The sequence below is a fragment of the Hoplias malabaricus genome, chromosome 4, assembly GCF_029633855.1.
Source record: "Hoplias malabaricus isolate fHopMal1 chromosome 4, fHopMal1.hap1, whole genome shotgun sequence".
NCBI classification, from domain to species: domain Eukaryota; kingdom Metazoa; phylum Chordata; class Actinopteri; order Characiformes; family Erythrinidae; genus Hoplias; species Hoplias malabaricus.
In genome coordinates, this window is record NC_089803.1 from 12,222,139 (window position 1) to 12,248,950 (window position 26,812).

At 41.0% G+C, this 26,812-nt stretch overlaps 2 protein-coding genes and 1 long non-coding RNA gene across 5 annotated transcripts; all 3 read left to right on the forward strand.

Moving 5' to 3' along the window:
- The first annotated feature begins 4,007 nt into the window (after window positions 1-4,007).
- LOC136695521 (butyrophilin subfamily 1 member A1-like) lies at window positions 4,008-10,167 on the forward strand. Of its 3 annotated transcripts, none has more exons than XM_066669643.1 (6): window positions 4,009-4,032; window positions 5,304-5,445; window positions 7,027-7,095; window positions 7,430-7,795; window positions 8,017-8,052; window positions 9,053-10,167. In XM_066669643.1, the coding sequence occupies exons 3-6, from the start codon at window positions 7,047-7,049 to the stop codon at window positions 9,127-9,129; spliced, it is 528 nt and encodes a 175-aa protein (XP_066525740.1). In that variant the 5' UTR covers window positions 4,009-4,032; window positions 5,304-5,445; window positions 7,027-7,046; the 3' UTR covers window positions 9,130-10,167. The 3 variants fall into 3 exon arrangements, with proteins under 3 accessions (XP_066525739.1, XP_066525740.1, XP_066525741.1); XM_066669644.1 differs by having other exon boundaries at window positions 4,015-4,032; window positions 5,304-5,449; XM_066669642.1 differs by lacking the exon at window positions 5,304-5,445 and having other exon boundaries at window positions 4,008-4,032.
- A 3,309-nt stretch (window positions 10,168-13,476) lies between these two features.
- On the forward strand, window positions 13,477-22,748 carry LOC136694615 (uncharacterized). Its single transcript, XR_010802225.1, has 3 exons — window positions 13,477-13,609; window positions 19,249-19,320; window positions 22,204-22,748. It is a non-coding gene; the product is annotated as an uncharacterized lncRNA (long non-coding RNA).
- Window positions 19,350-22,205, forward strand: LOC136694609 (zinc finger protein 850-like). The gene has a single exon (XM_066668308.1). It carries the CDS (start codon window positions 19,391-19,393, stop codon window positions 21,608-21,610), a length of 2,220 nt encoding a protein of 739 aa, XP_066524405.1. The 5' UTR covers window positions 19,350-19,390; the 3' UTR covers window positions 21,611-22,205.
- Window positions 22,749-26,812: the final 4,064 nt, after the last annotated feature.

A 26,812-nucleotide genomic window follows, 5' to 3' on the forward strand; every position in this document is an offset into this window, starting at 1 on the left:
GTCAGGATGAGGGTCTGCAGCAGCACCTAAATAGAAAAATGAGAATTGTAATGTTAGAGGCGGGGTATGGCGTGGCCGCAAATTAAAGAGGTTGGGATGAGCGTCCATGAAGTATGCAAGCTGCTGATGTAGAGGCTGGGAGAATGAGACGATCGGATGGGAGCGAATCTAGGGTGAGGAAGCTGTGCAACAAGGAAACTGCATAGAATGCCCAGAACGCCAGGCAGGAGGCAGGCCCGCAATGGCAACCTATAGAGGGGGTGTGAGCTGGAACGTATGAGGCATAGAGCAGCAGCAGGGGAAGAGGGTGGAAAGAAAATGAATTAGCAATGAGGAAGCCATGCAGTGAGATGAACGCATCGAGTGCCCAGAGCGCTGGACAGGAGACAGGCCCGCCGCAGCACCTATAGAGGGGTGTGGGCTAGAAGGTCTGAGGCTTATAGCTGCGGCTGCAATGGGGAAAGAGTGGGAAGATGAAGGGAGGGGTGGGATGATGCGTAGAGTAGACCTACGAAGAGTAGACCGTGTCGAGTGCCCAGAGCGCTGGACAGGAGACAGGCCCGCCGCAGCACCTTTAGAGGGGCGTGGGCTAGAAGGTCTGAGGCATACAGCTGCGGCTGCAATGAGGAAAAAGTGGGAAGATGAAGGGGGGTTGGGATGATGCGTAGAGTAGACCTACGAAGAGTAGACCACGTCGAGTGGTCAGAGCGCTGGACAGGGGACGGGCCCGCCGCAGCACCTATAGAGGGGTGCGAGCTAGAAGGTCTGAGGCATGCAGCTGCGGCTGCAACAGGGGAAGAGGTGGGATGATGAAGGGAGGGGAGGGATGATGCGTAGAGACAGATGTAGAGAAAGAAAAAAGGGGGAGGGGTGGGATGATGCGTAGAGACAGATGTAGAGAAAGAAAAAGGGGGAGGGGTGGGATGATAAAGGGAGGGGTGGGATGATGCGTAGAGACAGATGTAGAGAAAGAAAAAGGGGGAGGGGTGGGATGATAACGGGAGGGGTGGGATGATGCGTAGAGACAGATGCAGAGAAAGAAAAAGGGGGAGGGGTGGGATGATAAAGGGAGGGGTGGGATGATGCGTAGAGAGGATAAGAGAGAACGAAATGAACTCGGAGGGCTGTCTAAATGGGTGCGATGCTGTCAATCAAGGTAGTGTTCAGATGGAAAGAGGAGCCGGTTTGGAATGGAGGCTTAAACATGCTGCCTGTTTTTTTTTTTTGTTTTTTTTTCCAACATTTCAGATAGGACCAGTTTGGCAAGCAGTGTAGGTAAACTACTGCATGGGAGATGTGCATAAATAATGCAGATTCTAAGCCATTATCCAATTCAGCTCAGATAATTATATTATTATCAAAACAGCCCTCTAAGGCACCGACCTGTGAGACAGCAAAGACTATAAGACATTGAGGCTAATGTCTCCAGCTTAGACACGACCAGAAAGGGTAACGGGAAGACGAAGGATACTCCAGCAGGGGGCGTCGGAGATAGACGGTTGTGATGTCATCGCATTGCTGCGCGGGGGATCCTTACACCGGCAGACGGGTTTCTCTCTCTTTAGCTGAGTGAGCGACGCCATTGTTTCGGAGCACGTTGCTGGAACGCCGAGGCTGTTCTGCCGGAGAGGAGGAAATGGGAGTCTCAAGGCGCTGTAGAGCTCGTAGATGTGGAGCCGCAGCCGTGACGACGGTAGATTCGCGTTCCCCAAAACGCGAGGCAGTCCCGTGGCAGTGTAGCCGACGATGAAGTTAAGGGGAGGCTCGAAGCCTTTCGCCAGCGTCGGAGGGATATGCGGGGGGTCACTCGGAAGGCCGAATGCGGCGGGAGGAGAAGCAGGAGAACAGAGCACCGATCCGGAGTGGGTAAGATAGCAGAGCACAGAACAGTTGAAGCGGTTGCAGGCGTGACAACGGCCGTACGTTACTTCAGATACCGGGCAGTCCCATAGCTGTTTAGCAGGAGCGAGTTTAAAACAGGAGGCTCAGTGGGCTTGATAAAGGCCGAACACGGCTCCGAATATGGGGATCAGCAGGAATGACTCAGCGCGGAGGAGCAAGCTGACGTCGTGAAGCAGTCGAGTCAAGATCCGTCTCCTGAACTAAATGAAGCGAGTTTGTCTGTCGCAGAAATTACGTGAATTTGCAGGGTATATATAGGGCTGAGAGGAGGAGTTCGGGCGTGGTCCTACTCCCAAAATTATGTTATTAGCATAACTTCACTTTTTCCCACATGTCCCTTCAAGGGCTCCGTAAATTACAGAAGCATGTTTGTGTTACAAAAACATTCATTCATTCATTCATTCATTATCTGTAACCGCTTATCCAATTCAGGGTCGCGGGGTTACAAAAACATGTTGTACTTAAATTTGTGCAAAGTAAAAACAGGGCACAGTACTGGACCCTCTGTGGGTTTTATTCTGGGCAACACCCAGAAAATGTACTGTTTGCAAGATTAACACTCACAGATCTGGAAAAGGTGCACATGGAGCTATTAAATGATGGCAGAATTTTCATATGGAGTAGACACACGCACACACATTAATACATACATATATATATATATATATATATATATATATATATATATATATATATATATAAACATACACACACACACACACACACATCTATATGATGTCTATCTGTATTGAATCACAGATCTCAGGAAAGAGATTACATTTTGTAATTTTCTTTAATGTCGATTCCAAGCTGGTTTCTGGAACCACCAAGTGGATTAAACCGAGAAACCAGCTGCTCCATGTCTGCAGGATTCCAAGTGAAATTAACTTCAGGCACAGTAACTCTGTCAGGCCTGCAGGTATTTCTCAATTCAATTAACACTGGGCAAAATAATGCACACATTTAATATAAAATTCACTTCATTACATCAACAATGACATTATAGGAGTTAAATACATTTACATATACCTCACACAGCGTTTTACTGTACTCAGAGACACATGCAGAATATCTGCCATCTGTGGCATTGTAAAACCACACGACCAGAGAAATGACAACAGGTCTCTGGTGATTGTCAGGAATGCGGGGCGTACTGACGGAGGCGGACACACACGCTAATAACACAGACTTTTATTTAAACAAAATATAACAAAACAAAAGACAGACAGACTCGGGCAAAAACAAAACGGGCAACAAACCAGACACAGACAAGACAGGTGACAATACACTGGACTGAAATGGGGACTGGACATGATTATTTACAGGGGACAGGAAGGGAGACGACGGGACGGGACTGATGCTTGAAACAGGAAAGGTGACCGGACTGAGGCTGTGTACTGAAACTAATAAATTATTGTGTCTAAAAAAGGTCAGTATAATTCAGAGGATATTGTCAGAATATGTAGAGAAACACTGTTTGGGTTATTATTGATTATAATATGTAGACAGACTCAGTCTGTGCCCCATGAGTGAGCTGTGAAAGAAGCAGTCAGTGAAGTGAGCAGAATTATTTATTAAACACATCCACACATGACGACTAACCCCCGTCAGTGCAGCCCCTGACTGCGATATGGCTTTAGTTTAGTGTACGAGTCGAAGCCATAACAAGATGGAGCCTCATGGGCTCTCTGGAGTTCCACTCAATCTGGATCATTTTCATGATCATTAATTGTATCCTGTGAAACAACATGCCATGGGTTCGTGCACCGATTCAGGGTTTAAATACTAATCACAATCTGGTCCTGATGTGGAAGAGAACTGAGTGTTTACTCTTGAAATCTATACCATAGTGTGACTTCAGCAACACACTGCATTCCTCAATTACACTGTGTGTCTGCCCCATTATACATGCAGTGAATTATTTCGAGATATGTCTCAGAATTCTGACTTTATTCTCTGAATCTTATTTTTTATTTTTCAATGCCATGGCCCTAAAACTCTGTTGTAGTGTCCTCATATCTAGTTACGGCCATGAATATCAGCCCCGCCTCACAGGAGCTGGAATAAACTGTTTGTAGATTACTTTCTGTTTCACATCGAGCTGAAGTGCATGTTGAGCTCCAGTGTGAGGTAAGTTGCAGCTGCTACAAAATCCACTAAGATCAGCAGCAGGCTTTAACACTGCATTCCGTTCTCTCCGTATAGTGCAGTGAATAATAACAGATTATAGCTCCATGCAGAGAAAAGGCAGATCTTATTGTCTTCTGGTGCATTTACTACATTGTGCTTGTTTTGTGTTTAACACTGAATCGTGTGCAGAGTTGTGCACAGTTTTGCAGCATGTTCTCTGCAACGAACAGAAACATGACTTTATTCTGTAATTTTTATTGCAGTTTCTGAATTTAAACTGAGCAAGGGGAAATAAACAGAAAAATTAGATTAACGAAGCTCAGTACTTCACAAACAGACTAGAAAATCAAAGGGGTTATGTCAAAAAAACAAAATCATAAACAAACCAATTAGTCTGGGACCAACTGGCTCAATGGCTGTTGTGTCTGAAACAGAAAGCAGACACTTTAATGCCTTGCTGTTTCACAAGGCATTATTTTTACATTTCTGTGTATATAACTGAATCACATTAGAGACGGGCTTTAAAGACCATATCTGAAGACGTTACCAGAACACAGCAGACCTTACAGCTTTGAATATTTTGGAGCAGAAAGTTGGCAGCGTTTAAATCCTTCCTTCCTTCCTTCCTTCCTTCCTCCCTCCGCCCCTAACAAAAACATTCTAGATCTGCTCTGCCACTCTGGAACTCTCTTCCCCTTTCAGTCCAACATTCTCCAACTCTCTCTATATTAAAATCAAACCTCAAAAAGTATATTTTCTCCCTCGCTTATAATACACCTCAAACTTAATCTTTTCATGCTTGTTCTGTTTGTTAATCTTTTGTATTCTGTATTTGAATGTGTTCTATGTATTAACTATTGGAAGCATCTTTGAGTTCTTGAAAAGCGCTATATAAATATAATGTATTATTATTATTATTATTATTATTATTATTATTATTAAATAGCAACAAACTGAACCACGCCCCCAGAGCCGTTCACAGCCAATCAGATCGCAGTTGGTGTGCTGTGCTTCCATAAATTGTGTTTTATGAAACGCCAAAGTGGTCAAAATAAACATTCATTCATTATCTGTAACCACCTATCCAATTCAGGGTCGCGGTGGGTCCAGAGCCTACCTGGAATCATTGAGTGCAAGGCGGGAACACACCCTGGAGGGGGCGCCAGTCCTTCACAGGGCAACACAGACAGACATTCACTCACACACTCACACCTATGGACACTTCTGAGTCACCAATCCACCTTATAACGTGTGTTTTTGGACTGTGGGAGGAAACCGGAGTACCTGGAGGAAACCCACGCAGACACAGGGAGAACACACCAACTCCTCACAGACAGTCACCCGGAGCGGGAATCGAACCCACAACCTCCAGGTCCCTGGAGCTGTGTGACTGCGACACTACCTGCTAAAACAGCAAGTATATATATAATTATATATATATACTTAGTTTGACTTGCTTTTTTACTAGACGCCGAGTGAGTCTGTATTTGAAAATTGTGTCTACTCTCATTATCCACTCTCTCAGCTCCACTGACCACACAGGAGCACTTTGTAGTTCTTCAACAACCGATTCACATTTTGCTCTGCATACTTTCTCATCCTAATTTCCTAGTACATGAAAGTACAAGGAAAGTGCTACGAAACTAAACAACTGGAGTTACAAACAGGTTTCTTTGGTCATTCAAACAGTGAATCAAAACTACAGACAGATTAAACTTCAGCCACATACAATCACCAGTTGAGTTGTTTTCTCCTCAAACATACCATTCCACCTTAAAAGACGTGTAGCTTCTGAACATAAAAAAATACAGAGAACAATGTTTCCCAGCCGTCACAGACGTCCCCTTTAACTCAAGGACACCAATGAAAGCTCACAAAAGTATCGCTACATACAACGTTCAGGTCAGTGGCGGATGCTGGTATTTCAAGGAGGGGAAGCTCAATTTCGGCCTACATCATAAAATGTGTCGGTTTGTTTATACGTAAATTCTACCCTCCGTTCCTTTTCAACAAAATGCTCTGTGACCCTGTCGTACCAACAAGGCGTCTTTTCCAGGGACCTGACTAGCTGATTCGCTCATTTCACTGTCAATCAAAAATGGATTCAGCCTCAGAGAGATCATCCAATCATCATGCAGAAGCTGAGTGTCCGGGCCAGCCGAGGCCAGCCCACTGCCCCATAGACCCCCAGAGACGCTGAGCGTCCGATGGGCGGGACAAAGCCCAGCATTTATCCAATCACGCGTTTCGATTCGCTGCTTCGCTATTAAACTCTGTTTAAACCGTTTAAAGCACTGTGAAGGGAATAATTGAGAGAAAAGCCGCGTCTTTACCAGTGATAAGAAGCTGATTCTGAACAAAAGTTGAGTGCGTTGTAGTGTATATTTATTCAATGACATGTACACACAACAGTATATATTTGATCACTTATTTTTTGACATTTTAGGGGAAGCTGAGCTTCCCTTGCAGTCTTAGAGCAATCGCCACTGGTTCAGGCATTCTCAGCAGACTGGTTGACATCAACTCAAGGAGCCCCTCGATGAATGTCCTTGACTCTCTTTTATTGAACTTGTCTAGTGTTTATTTACTGTTTGTAAAGAAACTCAAGTTGTTAATTTTGTAGTGTTTTCCATCTGTGTTTACTTTCATGCAGTTTCACTAATTTAGAGTCAGCTCCACCTGTAGTAATCTGTAACAGAAACAGCAAAACAAGTCAATGTTTTTCACCTATGGACCAGGAATAGAGCAAAAATCTCATCTGTTTTCATTCCTTTCGAAGTTCAGAGGTCTCTCCACTATCCATATGCCTGGTGGTGTTTTGGAGAATGTAAGGGGTCATGGTTATTGTTAGTGAACAACCAGATCACCTCTTGCCTATGTTTCTGACCTAGTGATGGCGAGTTGACTCATTTGAAGAAACTAATTCTATATTTCCAACATTTGAAATTGAGTTTAATTTCATTAAGTACATGGGGCCCTTCTGACTTTTTTCAGTTAATCCTCCAGCTGTAAATATGGGCATCTACCTTCTGGTTTTCATCCTGTCACTCACCACCTGCACAGGTGAGTAAACTAGTTTATTTTTTATTTTTTGGTGGGGTGGGAGTGGGGGGTTTGCCTGTTCTTTGGGGTTGTAAAGACATCAGAGATCATTGCTGGTGTGTTAGTAAGTGGTTGCTATAGTATTTCAGTACCTTGGTTGTGATGATTGCGGACTTTATACCAGATTTACTTAGTGTATTGTTGAGCAGTTTATTTGAGTGTTAAGCTATCAGTCAACTCAAGTATTTTTCATATCCATTGTTTTGTTTTCATCAACCAACACCCCTACAACCCAAACATCCACCTAAAAAACACCTTTGATTCTCTAATGTTTTATATTTTATTTATTGTACAGGCCCTGTATCTGCAGAATCTCAGATCTCCATCAGTGTCAGATTGGGCTCCTCAGCTCTTCTTCCTTGTGATTGGAGAAAGGTGTCCAGTGAACAGTCGTCCAGTCAGAGTCCTCATGTGGAATGGCGAACCTTTACTGAGACAGTGTTAGAGAGAAGAGGAGAGGAGCTGTATCAGAGCGAGGAGTACAAAGGCCGTGTGGACGTTCCTGAAGATCAGCTGCTGAAGGGGAACTGTTCTCTGGTGTTGAAGAACGTTAGAGCTGAGGATGAAGGAGTTTACAAGAGCTACCTGGTGGTGAAACAAAAGAAAGAATCTGTCCCATCTAAACATGTTTATCTCCAGAGTGTGGAGCTCTCTGTTGATGGTGAGGAGATCAGGGCTGATGTAGAATTATACAGAGATAGAGAAACAGAGATGTTACTATTTAAAAATAATGTATTAAAGTCTAATTAATAATTTTATATTTTATAATAATTTTAATATGTCAACTTTAATATGTGTTCAACAGTGGAGAGTTATTAATATTATCAAATGTTAATTTCTATCTAAACTTCATTATTTTTATCGTTCTAATTTATTTCACAGAAATATTGGTGATGAAACCACAGAGCGAGTCTGCAAGTGAGTGAATACATTTTCCATTCTAATAGCCTAGATTTAAAATATAAAAAGTTGTAACAAGGGGATTTGTTATTGTTGTGTTTCTTGGTCATTCATCATCAAAACATGATCCAGTAACTGTAATAGTGATAAAATATTTGTATAAAAGTTAACATTGATCTTGACCTTATTTGATCATGACAAACCTGAGATGGTGTGGACTACCACAGGAACCATCTGTAGTGTTTTTACCTTCACCCTATTTGATATCATAGATTTAGTGTAATTAGTTATAACTAATTATTATTAATGATTTATTATGACTGATCCACTGAAGGGTTCTTGACCCAAAAGTTGAATACAAAAGGGAGGAGGGGGATTAATAACTTCTAAAAGGAGCTATTGTTCATCCCAGAAATACACTCAAAACCAACCTCGAAGTTATGAAGTGAACCATGTGACCCAAAGATTAAAACTCCACAATAGTCAAATTTCTTATGAGAAAAATTAAACCATTTTCATCTGACTACATAAAGTGGCCTGATGTTTCATTTTTAATAAGTAGCCCACAATGAAATGAAAAGCGTCAAATCTACAGTCACACCTGAATGTGTGTGAAACAGCCAAATAGCCACTGTTCTGTCCAGAGAAGCATTTGAACATGTGGGATGTTTCTCAGTAAATCTAATAACACACTTTCATCAAGGTTCAGGATGTTCATCTACAAGCAATGTTCAAAATCTTTGCAGAAGAATCAAAATAAAGGTTTAGTTTTTACCCACCACTGTAGATTATTGCAATAGTTGGTAATTCTTTTCATTTTTTTCCTTTAAGAATATTGAATATCCAGTTAATCTTCTTATGTTCTCAAAAAGCAACATGTACAACTCAACAATACCACCTTAAGTAAAAACATTGTAAAGAGAGACAGAGCTGTAGTGTGTACTGAATGTGTTCAGTGTTCTCCTACATCTGTATCAAAGAACTGAACATCACTCTTAAATCACCTCTGTTTCTGCAGGTAATACAGGAGTGATCCACACTCTCTCCTCCATCATCATATTCATCCCCTTTTCCCTTGGACTCCAGAGCCTCTGAGGGAATACAGAGCTGGGTCCTGCTTTGGAAATTATATCTGCAGCTCTAATTAGTCTTCAGGTGTCAGTTGTTAGCTTGTTCTTGTTCCCTCAGTCATCGTTCACTGTGAAAGACCAGAGAACACAGCAGTGATGTCTGAGATCCTGGTGTAGAATTAGTCATAAGCCATTTTATAATGATAATAAACACTGGACTGAATATGGACACTTCATCAGGGACAGAGCATTTAACACATGGATCAGTGAGGGTCTTTCTCTGATGATACCAGGCTACTTTTACCACAGTTTGGGAGTGAACAGAGAATGTCTAATTTAATTCTTTCAGAATCCCTTTCTGTAGATCGCCACCTTGTCGTGGTAGAGGGGCTTGAGTGGTCCTAGGAACCCAACAGCTGAACTCTCTGGAGCTTCATCACCTGACAGAGTCCCTCAGGACAGAGAGGTGGAGGGGGAGGACCCAGACTAAGAGCGGTCTTATCATCAAATTAAATTCTTGTGGAAGGTGATTGTGATGAAGGTGATGAAGGTGAAATTGTCCAGCTGTACATAGATCATAGATCAGCTGTTACACTGACACCCAGTAAATACCTATTTTAAATCCAGTCACCACAAAGTAGAGACCCGCTTAATGGAGCGTAACCTGGTTCTTTCAGGAACAACACAGCAACATGATTCTTCAGCTGATGTAAATATATAAAATCACTGATTTTGAAATGTACTTCTAGTTGATGTAATGTGGGAAACATTTAGAACATATAAACACAGTATAAATTGTGCTCTGAAGTATATTGATTGAAAAATAATGTAAAACTCAGTTTTTAGGTTCATTCTTTGTAGATGATGATTCTATTGTTTTCACTCAAAGTCATTTAAATGTGTACCATATAACCAACTCTAAACATTGTATATTGTTGTTTCATATCACAACATTGTATATTGTGTTTCATATCACAGCCTGGTGAAACTGTCTATAACAAGCCCATCTTTTTTGTATGGGTATTAACCACTACAGTTATGTTTTAGTAAAGTAAAGAATTAATAGCACACATCCATCCTTGTCCACTTTGGTGTGATCTTAGAGCTCAGCTCTTCCTCAAAACTCTTATCACAGTGTGAGTTTCAGTAGTCTCCAGTAGACTCCAAATGTCTCCTCTTCATGTGTGGAGGCATGTTGGTGTCAACTGAGCCATTCACTTTTTTTCAATCATTATCTGTAACCCTTATCCAGTTCAGGGTCGCGGTGGGTCCAGAGCCTACCTGGAATCATTAGGCCCAAGGCAGGAACACACCCTGGAGGGGGCGCCAATCCTTCACAGGTCAACACACACACACACTCACACCTACAGACACTTTTGTGTCACCAATCCATCAACCAACATGTTTTTTTGGACCGTGGGAGGAAACCGGAGCACCTGGAGGAAACCCATGCGGACACGAGGAGAACACACCAGACAGTCACCCGGAGCGGGACTTGTACCAACAACCTCCAGGACCCTGGAGCTGTGTGACTGTGACACTACCTGCTGCACCACCTTGCTGCCCGCTATAATAATAATAATAATATTCACAATAATCAATTACTACTGATAATAAGTGCTCTCTGTTGCTGAAATATTTAACCTGTAACTCAAACGGAAACTAAACAAAGTATGTTTAGCTTTTTTCTTCCCATTTAAACCCATTATAAGGAAACAGCTTAACGTGGCTTAACAGTTCCCTCCTTATTTCAGTGGAACAGCTACACTATACCACAGACACGGTCCGGGGTTCAGCAGCACCACACACAGCCCAGCACACCACCCATCCAGTCGGACCCAGAGGAGGTGGTGCCAGTCATTGTGGACCATGAGTACTGTGTTCAGAGTAACAGTGTAGTGGACCGTAAACACTATGACGATCCCTCAGCTCAGGGCTCATGTTGCCATGAATACATATATGTTCTTTCTGGACTGACCTCTCAGTGTGACTTCTTACCTTGCCTTTGGTCACACCCTGAAAGTCTATAAGTTAAGAAAAAGCACTTACATGCTGATGTATTTCTAAAAATGGCAAAGATTAAAAATATCAATCAGGTTAAATCATATGAGCTGGGATATGAGAACTTTTGGGGCAGTTAAAGTAATAAATAACGTTTTAACAGTTTTAAATTAGATTTTTTTTTAATCTAACTTTGAAAAAAGCTGTTCATCAAACACATAAAAAGTAGTTTTTCTTGCACAATCACTTCATGCTGATTTTATAATTTCATAAATCATTTTTATATTTTCAGATGTTTCATTGGAGCATTTGCAATCAGAAAGTATTTTAATTAACTTTAAGGTGGTCAACATACAACAGCACAGAGTACTAGGTAAATGTGGACAAATAAGTGAATTTCTCAGACAGTTTATATAGGTAGTTTGTAAGTCATAGCCATAAGGTAATCACTCGATGTTTCTGCAAGCTTAGTTTTCTTAGAGGCCTCTCAGTTGCTAGTAAACTACTGTATGTTTAAATATTACACCAAATTACTGTAAAATGGATTACAGTATAATGAATAATTACTGTCAAAAAACACAATAAATACTTTGCAATTGATCTACAGGGAAAAAAATAAGTTTGTATCCAAGTATTTACAAGTTTGTAACAGTATTTACTTGTGTACAGTGGGTACTGTAATTTGATTTACAGTCATGAACAGTATGTTTTACAGTAGATTATTGTCCTCTTTTTGCCAGTTATTTACTGTAAATTCTACACGAGGATGATTTCTCAGCAGTGAACCACAAAGAGAACTTTTAACCCAGTGTTTCTGCATGTGTTCAGTTGAGTCCTCAGAAACATTTCAAACTCCATTAAGTGGCATCTGAGCAGTGTGTAGAAACACTCCATGTTTAATCTCCTACTGAAACACTGTTGATCTTTCAGCATGCACAGCATTTACTCTGTCACCCACACCTCCAATCACTCTTTGTTCTCTGTGCAGTGCACATTGTAGATCCCATTCACCTCTAAACAACATAAACTTCTCAGAGGACACAACAATAGTGGGCCTCATTTCAGATGGTGATGAAGGAGCCTGCAGGAATGAGGTGGAATGGCTAGGTCCTGGCACTTAACACCTCTAAGACAAAGGAGATCATCGTGGACTTCAGGAGAACAAAGCAGCCAGACCACCTCCCCCTCCACATATTTGGAGAAGCAGTGTGGAGAGTGTGAAGTTCCTCTGTGTTCACATAAACAAACACCTAACCTAGTCTCCTAACTCAACTGACTCCCCCATCTTTCCTGACCACATCACCCCCATAAACTAGGACCTTACTGTCAGGTCTGCAGCAGGTAGTTCCCCTCCACACCAGCAGAGGTCACTCTCTCCAGGATACTTGGCTAGTGTTACTCAGGTTCCTGTTGGCGGTCATATTGTGTGTGTGTGTATATATATATATAAAGCACGTGGTGCAGTAGGTTCTCTGCAAAGTCTTGTTCTTGGTTCTGTCCTACAATTCTGAGCGACATCTATATCTTGGGTTTTTTTCTCCTGGTTTTGACATTCTGCTTTGGTTTTTGTTTTATGAGTTTGGGATTGTGTTTTTTGGATAGTCTGTCTTGATCTTTGAAATGTTTATTTGGTATTAACCTGGATTGTTTATGACTACGTATTTGGATTATTAAACCTGTGCTTGACTGCCTTTTTTTCTGTGGAAGTGATCATTTGTGACACTTACACTTTGAATGTGTTCATTCTATACATTTGCAGTCAGTGAACTTTAAAGCAGCGATATTTATTACTCGTAACTGTTATAAATGTGTACTCTGCTTCTAGCACTTTCTGATGGACATACAAACTGCTCCTTATTTACACAGTAACACAACCTCTCAACTGTTGGTGAGAACTGTAACAGAACATATGCTGTAACCTTGAATCTGGAAATCAAAACCCATCCTACAGTTTATGTAAAACTAATATTGTAAATATCTACCTCAAAGATTTATTTATTATATTGCTGCCTATTCTGTCGTCCATGTAAATGTGTAAGCTCTGCTGCTTGAAGGCTGTAAACCAATTTTCGTCATACTCACACATAATAACTCACGTAAACTAACAATAAAGGCTCATTTCTTACCTCTTGCTATGCATGTTCTCCAGTGGAAAGGCTCCTATTGGACTGAGGGCACTGTATCTGTGGGGACTGTCCAATCAGAGACCATCTGTTCTTAAATTGCAGCCAATCGTATCTCAGGGGGCGGGTGTGAGGCCGGTCCCTGCATCGTCCAATCAGAATCACGGTCATTTTGCAGAGAGGAAAGAAGGCTTTATTGACTGCATTGTAGACGCGTCACTCAAACACCAGCTCTCCTCTGATTGGACAGACGAACTGCGTTGGTCGGACTCGTTTTAATAACGCTCAGCTCTGCTCAAGTGTTCGCTGCTCCGCGATCAGACGCGTCCGTTCTGCGCGAGAGCTGTGTTGGAGAGAAATCAGGACCTGTTTTTACTGAAGGTAAATGTTTTTACTGTGTACGACCTTTACGCACCGTTTATACCGTGTTTTACTTAAGATAAAGATCAGAGAGAGACTTTTACACACCGTTTATACCGTGTTTTACTGAAGATAAAGATCAGAGAGAGACTTTTACACGCCGTTTATACCGTGTTTCACTGAAGACAAAGATCAGAGAGAGACTTTAACACACCGTTTATACCGTGTTTTACTGAAGATAAGGATCAGAGAGAGACTTTAACACACCGTTTATACCGTGTTTTACTGAAGATAAAGATCAGAGAGAGACTTTAACACACCGTTTATACCGTGTTTTACTGAAGATAAGGATCAGAGAGAGAGACTTTTACACACCGTTTATACCGTGTTTTACTGAAGACAAAGATCAGAGAGAGACCTTTACACGCCGTTTATACCGTGTTTTACTGAAGATAAAGATCAGAGAGAGACTTTTACACGCCGTTTATACCGTGTTTTACTGAAGATAAAGATCAGAGAGAGACTAACACACCGTTTATACCGTGTTTTACTGAAGATAAAGATCAGAGAGAGACTTTAACACACCGTTTATACCGTGTTTTACTGAAGATAAAGATCAGAGAGAGACTTTAACACACCGTTTATACCGTGTTTCACTGAAGATAAGGATCAGAGAGAGAGACTTTTACACACCGTTTATACCGTGTTTTACTGAAGATAAAGATCAGAGAGAGACTTTAACACACCGTTTATACCGTGTTTTACTGAAGATAAAGATCAGAGAGAGACTTTTACACACCGTTTATACCGTGTTTTACTGAAGATAAAGATCAGAGAGAGACTTTTACACGCCGTTTATACCGTGTTTTACTGAAGATAAAGATCAGAGAGAGACTTTAACACGCCGTTTATACCGTGTTTTACTGAAGATAAAGATCAGAGAGAGACTTTAACACACCGTTTATACCGTGTTTTACTGAAGATAAAGATCAGAGAGAGACTTTAACACACCGTTTATACCGTGTTTCACTGAAGATAAGGATCAGAGAGAGAGACTTTTACACACCGTTTATACCGTGTTTTACTGAAGATAAAGATCAGAGAGAGACTTTAACACACCGTTTATACCGTGTTTTACTGAAGATAAAGATCAGAGAGAGACTTTTACACACCGTTTATACCGTGTTTTACTGAAGATAAAGATCAGAGAGAGACTTTTACACACCGTTTATACCGTGTTTTACTGAAGATAAAGATCAGAGAGAGACTTTAACACACCGTTTATACCGTGTTTTACTGAAGATACAGATCAGAGAGAGACTTTAACACACCGTTTATACCGTGTTTTACTGAAGATAAAGATCAGAGAGAGACTTTTACACACCGTTTATACCGTGTTTCACTGAAGATAAAGATCAAAGAGAGACTTTAACACACCGTTTATACCGTGTTTTACTGAAGATACAGATCAGAGAGAGACTTTTACACACCGTTTATACCGTGTTTTACTGAAGATAAAGATCAGAGAGAGACTTTTACACGCCGTTTATACCGTGTTTTACTGAAGATAAAGATCAGAGAGAGAGACTTTTACACACCGTTTATACCGTGTTTTACTGAAGACAAAGATCAGAGAGAGACTTTAACACACCGTTTATACCGTGTTTTACTGAAGATACAGATCAGAGAGAGACTTTTACACACCGTTTATACCGTGTTTTACTGAAGATAAAGATCAGAGAGAGACTTTTACACGCCGTTTATACCGTGTTTTACTGAAGATAAAGATCAGAGAGAGACTTTAACACACCGTTTATACCGTGTTTTACTGAAGATACAGATCAGAGAGAGACTTTTACACACCGTTTATACCGTGTTTTACTGAAGATAAAGATCAGAGAGAGACTTTTACACGCCGTTTATACCGTGTTTTACTGAAGATAAAGATCAAAGAGAGACTTTAACACACCGTTTATACCGTGTTTTACTGAAGATAAAGATCAGAGAGAGACTTTAACACACCGTTTATACCGTGTTTTACTGAAGATAAAGATCAGAGAGAGACTTTTACACGCCGTTTATACCGTGTTTTACTGAAGATAAAGATCAGAGAGAGACTTTTACACGCCGTTTATACCGTGTTTTACTGAAGATAAAGATCAGAGAGAGACTTTTACACACCGTTTATACCGTGTTTTACTGAAGATAAAGATCAGAGAGAGACTTTTACACACCGTTTATACCGTGTTTTACTGAAGATAAAGATCAGAGAGAGACTTTTACACGCCGTTTATACCGTGTTTTACTGAAGATAAAGATCAGAGAGAGACTTTTACACGCCGTTTATACCGTGTTTTACTGAAGATAAAGATCAGAGAGAGACTTTTACACACCGTTTATACCGTGTTTTACTGAAGATAAAGATCAGAGAGAGACTTACACACCGTTTATACCGTGTTTTACTGAAGATAAAGATCAGAGAGAGACTTTTACACGCCGTTTATACCGTGTTTTACTGAAGATAAAGATCAGAGAGAGACTTTTACACACCGTTTATACCGTGTTTTACTGAAGATAAAGATCAGAGAGAGACTTTTACACACCGTTTATACCGTGTTTTACTGAAGATAAAGATCAGAGAGAGACTTTTACACACCGTTTATACCGTGTTTCACTGAAGATAAAGATCAGAGAGAGACTTTTACACGCCGTTTATACCGTGTTTTACTGAAGATAAGGATCAGAGAGAGACTTTTACACGCCGTTTATACCGTGTTTTACTGAAGATAAAGATCAGAGAGAGACTTTTACACGCCGTTTATACCGTGTTTTACTGAAGATAAAGATCAGAGAGAGACTTTTACACGCCGTTTATACCGTGTTTTACTGAAGATAAGGATCAGAGAGAGACTTTTACACACCGTTTATACCGTGTTTTACTGAAGATAAAGATCAGAGAGAGACTTTAACACACCGTTTATACCGTGTTTTACTGAAGATAAAGATCAGAGAGAGACTTTAACACACCGTTTATACCGTGTTTTACTGAAGATAAAGATCAGAGAGAGACTTTAACACACCGTTTATACCGTGTTTTACTGAAGATAAAGATCAGAGAGAGACTTTAACACACCGTTTATACCGTGTTTCACTGAAGATAAAGATCAGAGAGAGACCTTTACATGCCGTTTATACCGTGTTTTACTGAATAAAAGATCAGTGAGACTATTACACACAGTTTATACCGTGTTTTACTGAAGATAAAGATCAGAGAGAGACCTTTACATGCCGTTTATACCGTGTTTTACTGAATAAAAGATCAGTGAGACTATTACACACAGTTTATACCGTGTTTTACTGAAAAAAAGATCAGAAAGAGACTGTTACACACCGTTTATAATGTGTTTTACTCATGTCAAATGACTCGGCCCTAGTCCGGCAAGCCATGACTAAACCGCGATAATCTAACCACGGCTCTGCCAAGATCTGGCTCATTATAGGTTGAAATACTTTATTTGTATACACCCCCCCCCACCCCCCCAACACACACACACACACACACACACACTACATATCATGGTGAAATTACTGCTTTATTAAATAACTTACACTCTCAGAAAAAAAGAAAAAAGATACATTATTGGTTACTAAAGGTGTTTAAAAGTCCAGTTTTGTTCAAGTGTCATAACAAAAAACATAATAAATGTCCTGGAGATAAAACAGGGTGTATGAAATCAACACATTTTAAAATCTACAATTATTATATAATCATGTTCCCTAATTAAATTTACAAATATGTACAATTGAGGGTACCGCCACAATGACAATATATCTGACAATGTAGTATTAGTAAGTGTGCTTTTCATACAACCTTGAAACAATGTAAACATAAAACAATTGCAATGTATACAAACAGTACATAAAACCAATAAACCCCGGGTCGCAGAGGAAGCAGTCGGAGCAAAGAGACCCAGAGCTCCCTCTCTCCAGCCACCGCCTCCAGCTCCTCTGGGGGTATACCGAGGCGTTCCCAGGCCAGTTGAGACATGTAGTCTCTCCAGCGTGTTCTTGGTCTGCCCTGGGGCCTCCTCCCTGTTGGACATGCCCGGAACACCTCACCAGGAGGCATCTGAACCAGATGCCCGAACCACCTCAACTGGCTCCTCTCGACGTGGAGGAGCAGCGGCTCCACTCCGAGTCTCTCCCGGATGTCCGAGCTCCTAACCCTGTCTCTAAGGGAGAGTCCAGACATCCTGCGGAGAAAACTCATTTCAGCCGCTTGTACCCGCGATCTCGTTCTTTCGGTCACTACCCAAAGCTCGTGACCATAGGTGAGGATTGGGACGTAGATTGAACGGTAAATCGAGAGCTTTGCTTTTCTGCTCAGCTCTCTGCCAGGTCTGTCCGGCATCCTTCCCCGCCGTCTGATCCAACCCACCACAAGGTGGTGATCAGTTGACAGCTCAGCGGCCTAGGGTGTCCTGATGCCAGGTGTACTTGTGGACACCCTTATGCTCGAACATGGTGTTCGTAATGGACAAACTGTGACGGGCACAGAGATCCAATAACTAAACGCCACTCGGGTTCAGATCAGCGGGGCCGTTCCTCCCAATCACGCCCCTCCAGGTCTCGCTGTCATTACCCACGTGAGCGTTGAAGTGCCCCACCAGAGCAATGGAGCAATTTTTTAATTAATGTAATTCCATATTTAATAATTAATACAACGTATTAGTCCTTTAGATCACCACCTTTCCTTCACAACAGACAAGAAGCTGCTCGCTGACTACATATTTGTAAATGAGATTGTATTTTCCAATTCTGGAATTTCTTTCTTGTCCATGTTTTTGTTTCTCCCCATCATTTTAGAGGTATGCCTGCTCTCTTTCTCTGGTGTGGCATCATCTTCATCAACAAGGTTGTCAGGAAGAAAGTTCTCTGTATTTTTGATCATTTCACAGAAGATAAAGACCAGAGAGACTGTTACACACTGTTTATAATGTGTTTTATTGAAGATAAAGATCAGAGTGAGACTATTACACACAGTTTATACCGTGTTTTACTGAAGATAAAGATAAGCAAGAGTAGAGGCTTTTAAAATCACGCTGTTTAATATTTTTTCTAACATTAAAACTCTGTTTCTGTCTCTTTCTTTCTCACTGGATCTTTAGTTTTCTATTGCAGAGCAGAATGAATTGGTGTTTGCACAAATAAGCTGCACAGAATTCTGGGTATTAGCACCAAGTGGGTGCTGCTTAAACAAGTGACAGGAAAAGTTTGGTCAGAGCAGAAGTAAGAAACCTTGGGGAAAAAAGAAAGTCAAAAAGCAAAATCCATTCCCCTCTGGTTGCCACCAGAGCAAAACAAACAGAACTGTTTACACAAGGAGCATCCTCTAAATAATGTGAATTTTATTATCTCTCCTCCACCCACAATATTCTTTCTGGTCATGGGAATAGAACCAGCCAACATTCAGAACGCTGAAAAGTATGAAAACAGATAGGGATGTTGCTATATTCCTGCACCATTAGGCAACACTGGCTTATTTTTGCTGTTTCAGTTACAGTACTGAAGGTGGAACTGACTACACATTCAGGAGAATATTGGTCACCAGGGGAGAGTGAATTTAACTAATTTATCTTTGGTTCTTCTTTCTCTTTCAGGACAGAAGAACATCTCTTTGGATATTTTCTCTGGCTCCTGTTGTCCAAGACAGTTCCACAGTTCTTCCACAAGTGCGTCAAGAAAAATTTCCAAGTGGAATACTACTCAATATTGAGATCAGGAGGGATTAAATGTGTGGATATGGAGGGCGGAATCTCCAGTTCTCAGGAAAAATGCTTGATTACTCCCCACACATCTGACAGAAAAACTCAGACGAGTAAACACAAGCGGAAAACTCATGATTGTGCAGAGTGTGGGAAGAGTTTTACTGTACAGAGTCATCTCCAAACACATCAGCGCATTCACACAGGAGAGAGACCGTATCATTGTTCAGAGTGTGGGAAGAGTTTTACTCAACAGAGTAATCTCCAAACACATCAGCGCATTCACACAGGAGAGAAACCGTATCACTGTTCAGAGTGTGGGAAGAGTTTTACTGTACAGAGTAATCTCCAAAAACACCAGCGCATTCACACAGGAGAGAAACCGTATCACTGTTCAGAGTGTGGGATGAGTTTTACTGTACAGAGTAGTCTCCAAACACACCAGCGCATTCACACAGGAGAGAAACCATATCACTGTTCAGAGTGTGGGAAGAGATTTACTGTACAGAGTAGTCTCCAAAAACACCAGCGCATTCACACAGGAGAGAAACCGTATCACTGTTCAGAGTGTGGGATGAGTTTTACTGTACAGAGTAGTCTCCAAACACACCAGCGCATTCACACAGGAGAGAAACCATATCACTGTTCAGAGTGTGGGAAGAGTTTTACTCAACAGAGTAATCTCCAAACACATCAGCGCATTCACACAGGAGAGAAACCGTATCACTGTTCAGAGTGTGGGAAGAGTTTTACTGTACAGAGTAATCTCCAAAAACACCAGCGCATTCACACAGGAGAGAAACCGTATCACTGTTCAGAGTGTGGGATGAGTTTTACTGTACAGAGTAGTCTCCAAACACACCAGCGCATTCACACAGGAGAGAAACCATATCACTGTTCAGAGTGTGGGAAGAGATTTACTGTACAGAGTAGTCTCCAAAAACACCAGCGCATTCACACAGGAGAGAAACCGTATCACTGTTCAGAGTGTGGGATGAGTTTTACTGTACAGAGTAGTCTCCAAACACACCAGCGCATTCACACAGGAGAGAAACCATATCACTGTTCAGAGTGTGGGAAGAGATTTACTGTACAGAGTAGTCTCCAAAAACACCAGCGCATTCACACAGGAGAGAAACCGTATCACTGTTCAGAGTGTGGGATGAGATTTATTCGAAAGGATAGTCTCCAAGCACACCAGCACATTCACACAGGAGAGAAACCGTATCACTGTTCACAGTGTGGGAAGTGTTTTATTCGACAGAGTCATCTCCAAACTCACCAGCGCATTCACACAGGAGAGAAACCGTATCACTGTTCAGAGTGTGGGAAGAGTTTTACTGTACAGAGTAGTCTCCAAAAACACCAGCGCATTCACACAGGAGAGAAACCGTATCACTGTTCAGAGTGTGGGAAGAGTTTTACTCAACAGAGTCATCTCCTAAAACACCAGCGCCTTCACACAGGAGAGAAACCGTATCACTGTTCAGAGTGTGGGAAGAGTTTTACTCAACAGAGTAGTCTCCAAAATCACCAGCGCATTCACACAGGAGAGAAACCGTATCACTGTTCAGAGTGTGGGAAGAGTTTTACTGAACAGGGTAGTCTCCAAACACACCAGCGCATTCACACAGGAGAGAAACCGTATCACTGTTCAGAGTGTGGGAAGAGTTTTACTGCACAGAGTCATCTCCAAAATCACCAGCGCATTCACACAGGAGAGAAACCGTATCACTGTTCAGAGTGTGGGAAGAGTTTTACTGCACATAGTCATCTCCAAACACACCAGCGCATTCACACAGGAGAGAAACCGTATCACTGTTCAGAGTGTGGGATGAGTTTTATTCGAAAGGATAGTCTCCAAACACACCAGCACATTCACACAGGAGAGAAACCGTATCACTGTTCAGAGTGTGGGAAGAGTTTTACTGTACAGAGTAGTCTCCAAAAACACCAGCGCATTCACACAGGAGAGAAACCGTATCACTGTTCAGAGTGTGGGAAGAGTTTTACTGTACAGAGTAGTCTCCAAACACACCAGCACATTCACACAGGAGAGAAACCGTATTACTGTTCAGAGTGTGGGAAGAGTTTTACTCAACAGAGTCATCTCCAAAAACACCAGCGCATTCACACAGGAGAGAAACCGTATCACTGTTCAGAGTGTGGGATGAGTTTTACTCGTCAGAGATCTGTCCAAAAACATCACTGCGTTCACCCAGAACAGAAGGTAGAACAGAGTGAGGGATTAATGTGATTGGGTCACATTCAATGTAAAAATATCCTTAAAGCTGAATTGTGTAATTGTTGGGGATTTGGAGACGTGTGATTGAACTGTGATACCAGATGCCACTGATTGTTCATGGAATTTTGTTTATTATTTTCAAGTCGTGGCTTCAGAATTAATTGCTATAGATCATAATTTTCCTCCTCAGTCACTATTGTGTTCTACTGTGCCACAGTTAAAGATTATATGACTCGGTATTGAGCTTCCACTCTTTTCCAAAAGAGTTTGAACTTTGTCTTGAGTCGTTAAACAAAATGAGATGAGATTGTTTCACTTTAACGTGTCACATGATATTCAGCAGACATAGCTTTTAGTAGCATCAAAATTATCAGTAAATCACAGAGAAAGAGGAGGTTAAATGTCAGGGCAGTTATTTCCTTATTTCATTGGAACAACTACACTAAACCACAGACACGGTCTGGGGTTCTGCAGCACCACACACAGCCCAGCACACCGCCCATCCAGTCTGACCCAGAGGATCCTGAGGAGATCGTCCAGCAAACGGATGAGGGACATGGGTACAGTGTGGAGTTGACAAACTCTCATGTTAGACCTTGTTGCAGGTGAGGAGACAGCCGACCAACTCTGAGGAGGTCCTGCAGGGGCTTTGTAATGCTCTGGAGCACAGCCGGGACTCAGAGCAGCTTCTCCTGGAGCTGGGGGAAGAGACAGTTCTGGCCGTTTGCCATATCATCACCATTCATCCTTATTTCTGTGGCTGGACTGTATACCCTTGGAAGGTTAAAGATCAGTGTTGGTGGAGAAATTTGTTTCTCAGAGAACAGGAGCCATGGAGCTGGGCTATCAGGACCTCAGCACACATCAAAACAGACTATATTCTGATTGCCATGAAGGCCAAGCCTGTTTATCACTGCAGCAAGATAAGCGTGCAGTGGAGACACTCCCAACCAACTGTTCATTGTTTATATAAAACTGCTGTAGTAAGTGTCTTCTCAGTTGTAGAGGTTGGGGTGTTCTAAGCTTTGCTTTAATGGAAATGCTACTTGCAAACGTATTATATTATAAACATACCATATTATTTTATTATTGCTGTCCCTTTACTTTTGTATCTTTGTGTATGTCCCTGCTGTGGGATTAATAAAGGAATCAATCAATCAATTATTACACCAGGTGAGACAGAAATGGCAAGCAGTGATGATTTATAATGCACTCACGATTGATAGCTACTTAAGAATAGCTTGGCGATGCTCTAAATTGCCATTTTATTTCGCTAGCTACCAGCGACTTCATCAGAAAGTATTCTTACTTTAATATCCATGCAGATTTCTTCTAAGAGTAGTGTGTAAAATACAGTTTAGAAATAGACATTTGTAAATATTCTACTTAATTCCTTTGGTTAACACGTGTGAAAAGCATTTATTATAACATAAAAGTTCAGATCAGGTTGAATTAACATGATTTAGCCCATTTTCATATTGCTTCTAGGTCTATAGTAGACTCCCTCAAGTAATATTACACTTTCCTGTGTGCAAACTTCATAATAATGATTAACTTTACACTAAGGTTACCTTAACAACTTTTAAGACAATAATAGACGTCAATAATAGATCGTAGAGTGTACATCATTAACACTATAATCACTGTGCTGGTCTGACTGACTAAGAAAAAGAAGAATTGATCTCCTTAGGGAAATTATTTCTCTCCATTTAACCCATCCGCGGTATTGAACACACACTTGTGAGCAACTCTTCACAAACACTAGGGGCAGTAAACACACACAACCAGAGCAGAAAGCTGTGATCACCTTGGCAGTTTGGGGGCTAGGTGCCCTGCTCAAGGGCAATGCTCAGCCGTGGATAAATCTTTCCTTGGCGCTCCAGTGAATTGAACTGTCCTCACGCTCACTTCTCTAACCCCATGCCCACGGCTGCCCCCATAGAAGTTCTGTGTTGGTTTGACCCAAATGTGAATCTATGGCCTAAATCCACCTAGAATTTATACAAGGATGTACATTTTGGTCAAAAACTTAAAATGACATAAATTAATGGTAAATGAACAGGACTCATGGCCAATCAGTAGGTCCACTCACCCTCACAAAGTAGAGTTCTAAGAAAGTATATTTCTTCTGGTCAAAGCTTCAACCTTCTCCAGATTTTGGACCATGAGTTTGTACATGCTAACTTCTGATTTGGCTTTGGCTAAAGCAACAGATGCAGTTGGAGCCACTGCAGTATCATCATCTACAATCCATACAAGACATATGAAGTTGGAGTCGTGTCCTCACAGATATGGTTTTCAAAATCTTCCCCTAAATACAAAATAAAACCTCATTCAAACAATATAAGTACTATGTTTTTCTTTTAAATATACAGATTGATATATTTTATATTTTTAATACTAATAGTAATAATATTAATAATTATACTCTACGTTTTAACACTAAAATCCAGAATATCAGACAAGCGATTAGTACATCTATATCCAACAATGAGTCTCTACCCTCTCCATCACCTCATAAAACTCCTTAGTTAAAATGTCAGAGTTCAGTACTGTTGATAATAATATTTTAATCGACACAGTTAATCATCTCAAATCGTCCACTTGTAGTCTTGACACACTACCAACCAATTTTTTAAAGAGTGTGTTTCACACTATAGCACCAGACATACTCCACATTGTAAACACCTCACTCATGTCGGGGGGTTTTCCGAACTCACTAAAAACTGCAGTTGTAAAGCCTCTTCTAAAAAAGTAAAAATTATTATCATCTCTGATAAGTAACTACAGGCCAATTTTAATTTACCGTTCCTTGGCAAAATCATTGATAAAATAGTTTTCAGGCAAATCACTAGTTTCTTGTCCATTAACAGTAGCCTAGACAAATTCCAGTCCGGGTTGTGGTCTAATCACAGCACTGAGACTGCTCTAATCAAGGTAATTAATCAGAATCAGAATCAGAAATACTTTATTGATCCCAGGGGGAAATTGCAATTATTACAGTAGCAGCCAGTTGTAAAAGAATAAACACTCTAATAAAAAATGACATCCGCTTAAATACACAGGCTGGAAAGGTATCTCTTCTATTACGTCTTGACCTTAGTGCTGCCTGTGATACCACTGACCATAAGATTCTTATAGATAGACTCGCAAACTGGGTTGGACTCTCAGGAACAGTCCTGAAGTGGTTCGTTTCTTACCTGGAAGGCAGGAACTACTTTGTAGAAATAGAAAATAATATTTCAGAGAACATGCCAGTGACCTGTGGTGTCCCCCAGGGCTCTATTCTTGGTCCAGTTTATTTAATTTATATATGCTTCCTCTCACAGCTATCCTATTACAGTCCTATCACAGCTATGTAGATGATACTCAGATTTACACGGCCCTGTCCTCAAACGACTCTGGCCCAGTTGACTCATTAAGCAAGTGCCTTGAACACTTCACAAACTGGATGGGACACAATTTTCTGCAGCTGAATAAAGATAAAACAGAGATTATACTATTTGGGAACAGCACTGAGAGACAAAGACTGGCTGCGTGTCTGGACTCGAGGGCCCTCAAATCTAAAGAATTGGCTCGCAACCTTGGTGTATTAATAAACTCAGATCTCAGTTTTAGTCTCATATTAAAGCAGTTGCTAGATCAGCATTTTACTGTCTTAAGAACATCAGTAAGAGATTTTCTGACTAAACCAGACCTGGAGAAACTTATCCATGCCTTTATTTCTAGCGGGATTGATTACTGTAATGGTCTCTTAGGTGGACTTCCACAAAAGACCATTAAACAGCTTCAGCTGATTCTAAATGCAGCTGCCAGAGTCTCACTAGGAGCAAAAGAAGAGATCACATCACCCCCATCCTCAAATCATTACACTGGATACCAGTCTGTTACAGAATAGATTTTAAGGTGTTATTACTGCTCTATAAATGTCTAAATGGGGTAGGACCACCGTATTTATCAGATCTGCTACAGAGATATGAGCAGAGCAGAGCTCTCAGATCTTTAGGAACTAGAGTTAGTCCTGCCTCAGGTCAAAACTAAACATGGAGAGGCAGCGTTTAGCTCCTATGCCGCTTTTAAATGGAACCAGCTGTCTGAGAATATTAGAAGAGCCCAGACTTTAGACACTTTTAAATCAAGACTGAATACATTCCTGTTTGAGCAGGCTTACAGCTCAGTTTAAAATATTCTGCACTTTTCTGTAATGGCATTTTATTTCTTTTCTTTTATTGTTTTAATCGTTTTACTCTTTCTATGTAATTATCTTATTGGACATTTATGATTTTATTCTGGGTTTTAATTTAATTGTTTCTTTTTCTGTAAAGCACTTTGAATTGCTTCTGTATGAAAGGTGCTCTATAAATAAACTTGCCTTGCCTTGCCTATATATGATTTATATATTTTATAGTTTTAATACTACTACTAATAATATTAATAATTATACTCTACATTATAACATCTGTTTACCTACAAATGCTGCATTCATGTGGACTGCTCCACACACCTTTAGCTTTTTTCTATTTTACACACCCTGAAGGGGACGCCAGTCCTTCACAGGACGATTTTTTTTCATGATTTTCAAACTAGAAATTATAGGTCATTTATCAGACCTATGATAAATGACCTGATGTTCCTGAAGATCATCTGCTGAAAGGGGACTGTTCTCTGGTGTTGAAGAAGGTTAGAGCTGACGATGAAGGAATTTACGAGAGCTACCTGCTGGTGAAACTAAACAAGAGATTTCTTTGGTCTAAACGTGTTTTTCTCCAGAGTGTGGAGCTCTCTGTTGGTGAGGAGATCAGGGCTGATATCAGATAAAGATTCATGATTTAATTAAAATCATTCATTCATTCATTCATTCATTCATTATCTATAACCGCTTATCCAGTTCAGGGTTGCAGTGGGTCCAGAGCCTACCTGGAATCATTGGATGCAAGGCGGGAAAACACCCTGGAGGGGGCACCAGTCCTTCACAGGGCCACACAGACACACACATTCACTCACACACTCACCCCTATGGACATTTTTGAGTCACCAATCCACCTACCAACGTGTGTTTTTGGAGTGTGGGAGGAAATCGGAGCACCCGCAGGAAACCCACACAGACACAGGGAGAACACATCACACTCCTCACAGACAGTCACCCAGAGTGGGACTCGAACCCACAAACTCTAGGCTAAAATTATTTATATATATATATATACATATATATAT

Excerpts from the sequence above, each read along its gene's own strand:
- LOC136694609 (XM_066668308.1), top strand. The coding sequence starts at position 19,391 with ATGGAGGGCGGAATCTCCAGTTCTCAGGAAAAATGCTTGATTACTCCC.
- LOC136695521 (XM_066669642.1), top strand. The coding sequence starts at position 7,047 with ATGGGCATCTACCTTCTGGTTTTCATCCTGTCACTCACCACCTGCACA. Across the intron at positions 7,096-7,429 it reads GTCACTCACCACCTGCACAG|GCCCTGTATCTGCAGAATCT; the intron begins GTGAGTAAACTA and ends TTTATTGTACAG. Across the intron at positions 8,053-9,052 it reads ACCACAGAGCGAGTCTGCAA|GTAATACAGGAGTGATCCAC; the intron begins GTGAGTGAATAC and ends CTGTTTCTGCAG.